This window comes from Bombina bombina, chromosome 6, assembly GCF_027579735.1.
Source record: "Bombina bombina isolate aBomBom1 chromosome 6, aBomBom1.pri, whole genome shotgun sequence".
Classification (NCBI taxonomy): domain Eukaryota; kingdom Metazoa; phylum Chordata; class Amphibia; order Anura; family Bombinatoridae; genus Bombina; species Bombina bombina.
The window spans coordinates 641,731,083-641,743,588 of record NC_069504.1 but is presented as its reverse complement, the minus strand read 5'-3'; the positions used below and the strand labels follow the sequence as shown (position 1 = coordinate 641,743,588).

At 37.6% G+C, this 12,506-nt stretch overlaps 1 protein-coding gene across 1 annotated transcript in view; it reads right to left on the bottom strand.

Moving 5' to 3' along the window:
• The window catches only part of LOC128662178 (ammonium transporter Rh type C-like), a 178,648-nt gene that overhangs the window by 96,161 nt on the left and 69,981 nt on the right, over positions 1-12,506 (bottom strand). Inside the window, exon 3 of the mRNA XM_053716005.1 lies at positions 2,067-2,217. Coding sequence (XP_053571980.1) covers positions 2,067-2,217 — 151 coding nt within the window. The remainder of the gene's footprint in view (positions 1-2,066; positions 2,218-12,506) is intronic.

Below are 12,506 nucleotides of genomic sequence, written 5' to 3'. Positions count from 1 at the left end.
AAGTTAGGTGTCGGCGATGTTAGGGAGGGCAGATTAGGGGTTAATACTATTTATTATAGGGTTATTGAGGCGGGAGTGAGGCGGATTAGGGGTTAATAACTTTATTATAGTAGTGGTGCGGTCCGCTCGGCAGATTAGGGGTTAATAAGTGTAGGCAGGTGGAGGCGACATTGTGGGGGGCAGATTAGGGGGTAATTAATATAATATAGGGGTCGGCGGTGTTAGGGGCAGCAGATTAGGGGTACATAGGGATAATGTAAGTAGCGGCGGTTTACGGAGCGGCAGATTAGGGGTTAAAAAAAATATGCAGGTGTCAGCGATAGCGGGGGCGGCAGATTAGAGGTTAATAAGTGTAAGGTTAGGGGTGTGTAGACTTGGGGTACATGTTAGGGTGTTAGGTGAAGACGTAGGAAGTGTTTCCCCATAGAAAACAATGGGGCTGCGTTAGGAGCTGAACGCAGCTTTTTTGCAGGTGTTTAGGTTTTTTTTCAGCAAAAACTGCCCCATTGTTTTCTATGGGGGAATCGTGCACGAGCACGTTTTTTAAGCTGGCCGCGTCCGTAAGCACCGCTGGTATCTAGAGTTGCAGTGGCGTTAAATTATGCTCTACGCTCCCTTTTTGGAGCCTAACGCACTGAAAATCCAGCCATTCTGTGAACTCTAAATACCAGCGGTATTTAAAAGGTGCGGGAGAAAAAAAGCACGCGTAGCTAACGCACCCCTTTGGCCGCAGAACTCTAAATCTAGGCGACTATTCAGAAGTTCAATAGTTCATGTGGTAGGGAATTTAGTAAAATGTTACATAATAGATACAAATATATTGATTCTAATTTTTCTTATTTGAATATTGCACAATTTGAATATTACATTTATAGATCGCATTAGAATGTTGTTAAAGCACTCTAAATTAGAAATTAACGAACAAATGTGTTAAAATTAATCAAATTTCTCAAATGTTGCAAAACATTTGTCTGTCCCTACATTCTATGCATGTGTACTCTGCGTGACTGTGTGTATAGGATTCTCTAAACCTCCAATACAAAAACCAATTTTTCTTCTGAAGTTTCTTCAATGTATATCTTATTTTACAGATTACAACATAATTTAGATTGTAAACTTTCTTTTCAGAAGTACCCAGTTATCTTCATATAATGCTTTCCCAATATATACACATTCTGTAATGTATTAATAACCTATTCATAAATAATGAGAATACAAATGAAAATATGTTTATCTCTTTTGAAGGCACAACACACTCTATCAATATTTAGTACAACCCAGTTAAACATATAAAGATATAATAAGGACTTATAATCAGTAGCTGTTAAAACTGGAGACATATTAGTTTTCAATCAACACAATGTCATTATTATAAGATAATCCTTTAATATTTAGAAAAACACCCATAAATTTGCATATCTTTGCTATGCCAAAATTATTGTCATAGTAGACACGGTTAAATTGCACAGATATTCTTAGTTTACTTGGTCATATTTTATTATACAAATCGGGATCAAATAGTAATAGCTTTAAAAATGCTTGCCTGTTTAACACAAGCATACATAACCTTGGACTCCATTTTTAACAAGCAATATATGTATGCTCTTTTTAATGCTGTTGTTTTTGGTAGTTTTTATTGGTAGGAGATTAAATCCCCTTTTTATCTTAGTGTTATCACTTGGAATGAATAATGCTTCTGCGAACAGTCATCTACATTACCTTACTCAATATAGTATAAAATCTGCTACAATAAGATAAGTTGTTATCTAATACTTCCTCTAGGGGCTATAAAAATAACTGGGACTGGGACTGATACTGTTCCATATGGGACCTCACTTATTACTATAGTCCAATTTGCTTATAATCCAATCATTACAATTGGAAAATGTATACATACTTGATAGAGATATATATATATATATATATATATATATATATATATAGATTGATAGATAGATTGAAGATAGATATGCATTTATTAGAATGATAGATAGAAATGATGGTTTATACCTGATCAATATAGAAACCGTTAGGATTAAATTTATACATTTTAGTGAATATCTTACATGAAGCTTGTTTAGTAGGATCCACTCATTCACCGCAAACAGAGTAACCTGAAACAAGGTCATGACCAGGACTTGTACAGGGCTCACTTTTCCCAAGACTGCGCCAAAGGCGATGCAGACAGATGCGGCACAGAAGTCCGCATTGACGAGACTGAAAAACAATGATACTGATCACATTTCTACAAATGTTTTATAGAAACAAAGTAAATACATATATTTAGACTTGATTTAACTTTAAGAACGTATTTTGTTTATTGTATTAGCAAATATGACTTTCTCTCTCTCATATACTAAAACCCCTTCTGCATATGTAGAAACTAACTCATATTAAATGGTTTACATATCTGGATCTTCTGAATAGAGTCAATAAATCTAATAAAATCTACCTCATGAAATCTAAATACCTAATTTTATAAAAGGTAGGTGCACCTGTTTTGACTCTAGTATTAAAAAAAAAACCTCATGTACCCATGTTTGAAATATAATTTTTTCACATCTTAAAAACTGAAAAAGTATTCATATCAATTTCTCAGGGTTTGTAATCAATGACAAACTGTCAGTTTATTCTGTCATTCACAATATAAACATGTAAATTAAGATTTAACATATAATTAATGATCTAAAGTTATCACATTTAGCACAATTTTATTTACCAAACAAAAATTATCTTAAAAAATAAATAATCATTTATGAGCTTATAATGCTGGGCGATCATCATTTGTGACTTGTTGATGTTTGAGCAATTTAAAACCTTTTGACTCTTTAAAAAAATAATCCAGAGCCTATCTAGACATACTATCCAGGAAAGTAGGATACAGTAAGAAAGACAATAAAAAAAGGTTCAAATAAAGCCTCTTGGAAGGTGAACACTTTATTCAGCAATTCTTTAAAACAGCAGGAATTGGATAGTAAAATCCTAGGTCATTATAAACGTCTGACCAATTTATTTACATCTAATATAGTCGGGAATAAATCAAAACTCTTTGTAGGAACAAAACCCAGACCGTAATTAAACAGCACAAAAAGACCAGAAATTCCTTCAAAGAAACATTCCCAAAATCAGGGGTTAAACGCAACAGTAAAACAGATGAAGTGGAGGGATTGTAGAGAGTTATTAGCCTGTTATATAAAACGTCAGGTCTTAACTTCAAAAGACTGACCGAGGCAATTACAGTCCCAAAATGTGAGTGAGACTAAAAACATTGTGTATTTGTTTGTAATGTCAAAGCGAGTAATATCTGCTAGCTCACAGAGGATTCAGCATGATTTCTCCCATAGAAGACACACATAAAACAAACAATAGGTCCCACAGCTTTCTTCACTCACCCACACTGGATATCTCAGGTCACTGTCCTTAATAAATGGTAATCCGTGGGTTATAAAGAAAGGCAGCGTGTACTGAAAAACGGCTTGGAAACTTACAGCTCCGGCATCAGCTAATCTCTGCTGCACATCCACACCACATGACCACTGAAGGACCAATCAATATGGAGTTACTACCATGTCCTGACATCATTGGCTTGGAGATATGATCAGCTGGAAGCACTAGCTGCATGCTATAGGCAGGCAGGTCATCAAGGGCTCAAAATAGCGGAGCAGATCCCTGAATACTGCTTAAATAACAATGAAAAAAAGATTCCAATAGAGCCTCTTGGAAGGTGATGATAAAAAGTAAACACTTTATTCAGCAATTCTTTAAAACAGCAGGAATTTGATAGTAAAATCCTAGATCATTACAAACGTCTGACCTGTTTCGGTCTTTGGGACAGTAATCATAGATATAACAAGATACATTTCTGTGAAAAATATAAAGGCTAAAGAACTGCCTGATAGGCTAAAACTAAATTGACCCAAGAATTGAACCCTGAGAGGCCAATTTATCAAATGTCTGTCGGACCTGATCTGACAGTGCGGATCAGGTCTGACAGACATCGCTGAATGCGGAGAGCAATACGCTCTCTATATTCAGCATTGCACTAGCAGCTCTTGTGAGCTGCTGGTGCATCACCGCCCCCTGCAGATTTGCGGCCAATCGGCTGCCAGCAGGGGGTGTCAATCAACCCGATCGGGTTGAATTCTGGCAATGTCTGTCTGCCTCATCAGAGCAGGTGGACAGGGTTATGGAGCAGTGGTCTTTAGACTGCTGCTTCATAATTGCTGTTTCTGGCGAGCCTACAGGCTCGCCAGAAACACAGGACCTCAAGCTCCTTGCGGAGCTTGATAAATGGACCCCTAATTGTACATATTTTAAATTAAAACATCTTAGTATTTATTAAATAAAAGCAAAATTAAAACATCTTAGTATTTATTAAATAAAAGCAAACATGAACATTTACATTTTTATTATATTATCCACTATAAGCTTTTTATATATTAAAAATATAACAATAGAGAAAATGAAAATGAATCTAGTTAATCTAGTCTGGACAGTCTGAGTTGATTAGAATAAAGGTGATCCCTTGGACGAAGTCTGGGTGGCTCATGCCATACCAGGTCATATAGGGATAGTACTTTGGCATTCTTGAATGGGGATTCCACCACCTCCATAGACATGGGTCCTCTCCCACCAACCCATAAACAGGTTGGCCTGGAGGGAGCAAACTTCGCCACCATAGCGGTACCCCGTCTCTGGAGGTAGTAGTGCCCTTGAAACAGAAAATAGTTGTGCTCCAGCAAAAATCTCACCGACTTAACCACAAAGTTTTTCAAATCAGTAGCCAAGTCAGTATAGAGATCCAGATAAAAATGCAATAGCCACCAGGCCATATTCATGGGGGATGGAGGAGTACAGTGGTACAACATCAACTGTCAACCAACTGTACTCCTCCCTCCACCAAATATCCTCCATAAGGTGTAGTGCATGGGTAGTGTCCCGTATATAGCAAGGGAGTCTGGGAACCAGGGGTTGGAGAAAAAGATCTACCCATTTAGAGAGAGGTTCCATAAGAGAGCCAATACCAGCGACTATGGGTCTTCCCTTAACATTACATAGACTCTTATGCACCTTGGGGAGGTAGTGGAAGATGGGAATGACTGCATTCTTCAACAGGTAATCAGCCATTTGATAACCCATTAGACCATCTTCCACCGCCTCATCTACAAGATGCCTAAGTTCCCTAGAGAACCTATGAGTTGGATCACCCGCTAACTTTAGATAAGTATCCATATAATTCAATTGTCTGTGAGCCTCTTCCAAGTAGCTGCTTCTATCCATGACTACCACACTTCCTCCTTTGTCAGACTGCCTAATCATACACAGCATCCATTTCCTTCACTGTCAAGTTATGAGGCCCACATTTAGTCCTTCTGGATAGCTCAGTAAGGTCCTCTACTACACGTTGGTGAAAAACCTCCAATAACTTACCCCTAGCCTGAATGGGATAAAAAGTAGATCTGGACCTATGACTGGGCAACCTGACACCTAGTGATGGTATATAGTTGGCGTGTGCATCATTCTGCAATCCTTCAAGGGACTCCAGAGCAGATGTATCCTCAAAAGTCAGTTCAAAATTAAATCCTGATGCTAGAGAAGCAGTTATTGAGGGCCTGCAGTCTGAGGTGTCTTGTTCAGAATAGAATTTATGAAGAGTGAGATCATGAACCAATTTATTTACATCTAATATAGTCTGGAATAAATCAAAACTCTTTGTAGGGACAAAACCCAAACCATAATTAAGTACCTTACGTTCAACCTCTGAAAATTCATAGGAAGAGATATCGATTACCATTTCTACTGGTATTTCTTTATTTTTTTGTTGTTGTTGTGTTTGGCCCTCAGTTGGTATCTGGGTTTTTCCACACACCCCATTGACATATCAGTGGTTACTTGGTCCTGTTTCCCCCCTCCCTGATATTGCTTCTGGGCCCCATGAAAAACCTGTGAGTTAGAGGACTGTGTTATGCTTGAAGAAGCTATGACTCCAGTCCTACCACAATCTGTTTTTGGTCTTACTCCCTGATTGGTATGGCCCTTAAATATACCTTTGTTGTTGATCCCTGTATGTTTGTGTGTGACTTTATTCTGTATTTGTTCCTCCCCTCCTGATGTTTGTTCATCTCCTGACACCCCTTCAAAGCTTAAGGCAAATCTATCCTCATCTGAGTCTTCCACCTCCGAATCAGAGAAGCTAACTTTTTTGGGGTTGTCTGATGGGAAGTTGCCAGAATTCTGTCTGTTATTCCTATTACCGGGTCTCCTATTTCTGTTCTTACCCCCTTTAGAGGCTTCCTGGTTATCAGCATTAAAGCATAAGATATTCCTCTGGCGACATTGCCATACATATACTACCACCTGAGTGTAATCTTTCTGATCTCTTAGAAATGTTGTATGTTTGGTTTGTATCACCAATTTCTCAGATTCCTCAATTGTTGTTTGTTTGTTTTTTTAAATAACCTCAAAGCGTGTGTATATATATATATATATATATATATATATATATATATATATATATATATCACATTGCTTAAATTTATCCATGTCAGATTGAATACCAGCAATTTTAGCTTTAACATCATTCAGTAAAATGTCTTTATACTCTATAAGGAGGGAAATAAGGGTTAATGAACAGTCTGTTAGTGCCTGATTCCACCGTGAGATAAAAGACTGGTCTTTTATATCATGCAAAGGGAATTTACTCAGCCTTAAACCTCTCGGGATCATCTTGAGATCCAAATATTTAGTTAGAATCCACTTATCCCACTTAAGTTTCTGCTCTTTTAGTTTGAGTTTGTCATAGTCCTGAAACAGAATCATGGTTAAACACATCCTCAATATCCAATAGATCCAAATTGTCCTCATCAATCTTATTAAGGTTTAAAAAATCCATATTCTGCATTTCCTCCATTGTTCCCAATGGGAAATTAACAAAGCCTGCAGCGTTTAAACTGCACAAAAACACCGGAAATCCCTTCAAAGAAACATTCCCAAAATCAGGGGTTAAATGCAACAGTAAAACAGATGAAGTGGAGGGATTGTAGAGAGTTATTAGCCTGTTATATAAAACGTCAGGTCTTAACTTCAAAAGACAGACCGAGGCAATTAAATGTCCCAAAATGTGAGTGAGACTAAACACATTGTGTATCTGTTTGTAATGTCAATGTGAGTAATATCTGCTAGCTCACAGAGGATTCAGCATAATTTCTCCCATAGAAGACACACATCAAACAAACAATAGGTCCCACTGGTTTCTTCACTCACCCACACTGGATATCTCAGGTCACTGTCCCTAATAAATGGTAATCTGTGGGTTATAAAGAAAGCCAGTGTGTACTGAAAAACATCTTGGAAACGTACAGCTCCAGCATCAGCTCATCTCTGCTTCACATCCACACCACGTGATAATTGAAGGACCAATCAGTATGGAGTTACTACCATGTCCTGACGTCATCGGCTTGGGGATATGATCAGCTGGAAGCAATAGGTGCACGCTGTAGGCCAGTAGGTCATCAAGGGTTAAAAATAGCAGAGAGGATCCCTGAATACCGCTTGAATAACAATGAAAAAAGATTCCAATAGAACCTCTTGGAAGGTGAAGATAAAAAGTTAGTTATTAGTTATTCAGCAATTCTTTAAAACAGCAGGAATTGGATTGTAAAATCCGAGGTCATTACAAATGTCTGACCGGTTTCGGTCTCTGGGACCATAATCATAAGCATAACAAGAAAAATATAAAGGCTAAAAAGCTGCATGATAGGCTAAAACTAAATTGACCCAATAATGTAACCCTTTATTTATTAAATAAAAGCAAGCATGAACATTTACCAATTACATTTTTATTATGTTATCCACTATAAGCTTTTTATATATTAAAAATATAACAATAGAGAAAATGAAATTACTTAGCCTAAAATGACTTGCAGTTAATCTAGTTAATCTAGTCTGGACAGTCTGAGTTGATTAGAATAAAGGTGTTCCCTTGGGTGGAGTCTGGGTGTCTCATGCCACACCAGGTCATACAGGGATAGTACTTTGGCATTCTTGAATGGGGATATAGTGATTACAGGATGCTTTAACAGAATCCAGAACATAAATAAGCATTAGGAGCTCTGAACAGAGACATTGCATAAAGATTGCTTAAAAGGGCATTCCAGTACAAACTTAAATAAATACCAATACATATAAAATGTTATTAGAAGCAAAAATGCATGGTGTTTGCAAAGTTGCATCTAGTAAAAGTTATCACAACTTTAGTGATAGAGTGTTTGAGCACAAGCCCTAAAGAGCATTCATCTGTAGGTCAAGTGCACTCACATGTGCTAATCACATGATCTGAGTGTCGTCCACATCACAATTTACATCACTACCAGAACTAGTATGCTCTGCAGACTTCATGCACAATCCTAGTGGTAACTAAAGAGGTTTGCAAAATGTTTCTAATAATTTCCAGTTGTTAGAGGTAGTGCTTGACAGAGCTCCTAGTCTGTGTCAATGCCACAAAGCACTGGATGGTTTGGGACTCTCCAATCATCTTCCCACTCTTAAAAGGGACATAAAACACTAAGGGGGGTATTTAAAAAGCCGTCAACCGCAAATATGCTGGAATTCCGCAGTGTAATTGTGGCGAGTTTGATTCGACCTAGTAATCAAAGCCTACAGACTGGCAAAAGTTGAAATCTGTGACGTAACATACGATCCGCCGGTCTCAATCGGACACAGATCAATGCCTACGTCATTACAGATGTTCCGAATACACATTCGGCACTATTTGACACTTTTTAAAAGTTATCAAATAGTTAACAGGTACGCTCGCGGCTATTCTGGCCCAGCATACCTGTTTTTCAATCCGCCAGCCTGGAGGCTGCGGATGCCATAGGAATCAATGGGCGTCTGAAAGCAGCGATAGCTTATGTTTGATGCTGCCAGATATCCCATTGATTTCTATAGTAGAAAACCAGTTATGTTTACACCTAACACCCTAACATAAACCCTGAGTCTACACCCCTAATCTGCCACCCCACATTGCCGCCACCTACATAATGTTATTAACCCCATCCCGCCACTCCAGGACCCCACTGCAACTAAATAAAAGTATTAACCCATATCCCGCCGCTCCCGGACCCCACCACCACTAAATAAATGTATTAACCCCTAAACCCCTGGCCTTGCACATCACTACTACTTAGTAAACCTATTAACCCCTAAACCGCCAGCCCCCCACATTGCCATAAACTAAATTAAGCTATTAACCAGTTAACCTAACAACCCGCTAACTTTACATTAAAATTACAACATCCCTAATTAAACTACTAATTAAATTAACTGAGGATGAGAGCTCAATCATAATGGCTGATTGGAACAGCCAATAGGATGAGAGCTGCTCAAATCCTATTGGCTGATTGGAACCTTTCAGCCAATAGGAATGCAAGGGACCCCATCTTGGATGAAGTCGCTTGCATTCAAGATCCAGTTTACGGCGGAGACCGTATTGAAAAGGAGCTCCTCATCAGATGTCTTCAGGATGGAGCTGCTCTGCGTCGGATGTCTTCAGGATGGACCTGCTCCACGCTGGATGAAGACTTTGCTGTCTGGATGAAGATGGAAGAGGCCGACCCAGATGAAGACTTCTTGCCGGCTGGATAGATCCTTCAAGCGAAACTTCAAAAACTGTAAGGGGGTGTTAGGTTTATTTAAGGGTTATTTGGGTGGGTTTTATTTTTAGAGTAGGGTCTGGGCACTAAAAGAGCAAAATGCCCTTTTAAGGGCAATGCCCATACAAATACTCTTTTCAGTGCAATGGGGAGCTTAGGTTTTTTAGATAGGGTTTTTATTTGGGGGGGGGGGTGGTTGTGTAGGTGGTGGGTTTACTGTTGGGGGTGTTTGTATTTTTTTTAGTTAGGGTAAGTTAATTAATAGTTTAATATAGTTCAATGTAATTTTAGTATAATAGTTAGGGTAAGTTAATTAATAGTTTAATATAGTTTAATTTAATTCTACAGGTAAGTTTAAATTTATTATAAGATAGGGATGTTGTAATTTTAATGTAAAGTTAGCGGGTTGTTAGGTTAAGTGGTTAATAGCTTAATTTAGTTTATGGCGATGTGGGGGGATGGCGGTTTAGGGGTTAATAGGTTTAGTAAGTGGTACCATATATATCTATTTATACCTATACTTGTAAACATATTCCTATAGATATATAGGTATGGATATGTGTTTTTCATGAACAGTATAAGATATATGTAGAAATATATATTCAATAATAACAAATACATTATTTCTTTCATACAGGTGCTGAGAGTTTACAATTCATTACTCCTGGAAATTAGTCTTCCCTACCACTAGGAGGAGGCAAAGATTCCCAAACCCCAATGCAAGCCATCGAAAAAGCAGCAGCACTTGTCAAAAATTAAAAGCTCTTTAATAGCACAGAGAAAAATCTCTTTCACAAAGAATGAAGATGTGCATTTAATTCTTCAAAGAGAGGGGCTTTCATTCTATTTTTTAGGCCCGTTTTCCCCTCAGAGTACATTGTTTATCAGAGGGATGTATTTGGGGGTGTCAAAGTTCTTAGTGAATTACGGAGGAACGTTACGTGAGGGGGTGGAGATCAGCTTACGGAAAGACACGCTAAGAACTCTGATAGACACTTGAGACTCAGTTTAACTGTTCTGATAGATATGTTTTATGCTTCAGTACAGAGTTTCTTTTTTGTGTTTTATTGCTTAAAATAAATATTTTATTTGAATGGATTCAGCTTGCCAGTGGGATTGCTACAGAACGTGATACTCAGAGCTATAGTGGCTCTGACTAATGTGAGTACCTTGCCACCTGTAAAATATATTGAAAGTTTTTAAAAAGTTATGCTATGTCCCTGCTTTTTTTTTTCTTTTGAAGAACTGTTACATTGCAGATAATCGAAGAATAAAACATTTATTCATCTAAAGGAGAATTTCGGTGATTGTATCTTTTTCAGTATGGGTGCACTTGTGTTTATGTTCACATTTTTTTTTATTAACAAACCTTCCATATAGTGATCGCAGGGACTTACATTATTTTCTAAGTGAAGAACATAGGAATGTAAAATATGCTTAACGTGCATCGGGGTTCGCAATTAATGCGGTCAGGTTAGCACACATGAAGAATTTTTTTCTTCAGTGCACGTTATTGAAATATTAAATATGAAAAAATATATATAAATTATTTAAAATTATTATACATACTGCATAATATATTCTATGGATTATTTAGAATATATTACAGTATGTATAATAATTATATTCATAATTTCAATAATGTGCTTTGAAGATAGCAATACTTCATGTGTGCTAACCCGGCCGTGTTAGTCCTAAGTGTGCGTTATGCATATTTTACATTCCTATGTCCTTCACAAAGAAAATAATGTACTTTTTAACGTGCATCGGGGTTCACAACTAATGCGGTCAGGTTAGCATACATGAAGAATTGCTTTCTTCAGTGCACATTATTGAAATATTAAATATTAAAAGTATATATTATTTAAAATCATTATACATACTGTATAATATATATATATATATATATATATATATATATATATATATATATATATGGGACTGCATGTTAACAAATTATTACCATTAAAAAAAATACTTTCACAATTTTGAAGGAAATTTCAGTTTGACTTAAAAACCTGATTTGTAAACCAGAAAACAGGAAACAAAATATGTTTAGAAGGTGGAGCAGAGTTAGTTTCACATGTGAGCAGCTCCGCTTATATTATAGCTATTACCTTATACAACTGCTACTCCGCGAAACAAATCTAAGCCACACACTGTTATGACACTTGTACACTATCAAGTGACCACTTTTGTCAACTTAGATCGCCTTGCAGGAAACAATAGGTAAAGTGCACCACTGTGGCCCACTCTCCAACACAACCTAGTAAGTGGCCTTGTTTGGAGGCGCTCGTGGTACCAATTTCATTTTGCACTTGCAGCTGGCCGGAGGGTCCGGAATCGGCTCCTGCAGCCAGGCTCTCCTTTGAGACCCAATGCTTACCGTTATGCTCAGTGATTCCTTGAAAAAGCTGCACTACAAGCAGTGAAATGTGCATTGGAGAAATTGGATGTTAGGAAACAAAGAGGAGAAACGATTTGACTTTGGCACAATAAGAGGATTTCTGTAACAGTGAGTTTAATTGGACCTGCCTGCAATCTGATAACTTGCTGTTCCAGCAGCCATCATTGTTCTTTAGCTTCTCTTAGTCCCTCAATCACGCCATTCCCAGAGAGAGAGACCAGAGACCGATATAAAGCCTTGACAATCTGTGTTAAGACTTTGCTTTATTATTTAAAGGCCAACGATTGTACCTGGTAGCCCCCATGTATACCTGGTCCCTCTATTTATAAAACAAACAAACTATCACCAGGAATAGGCTGGTTTACTTGAGTGATGAGGGATTCTGTTCTGTGGCTTACAATTTTATTGTTGGATGCCTCTGATCCCTTACTCCATTCAGACACCAC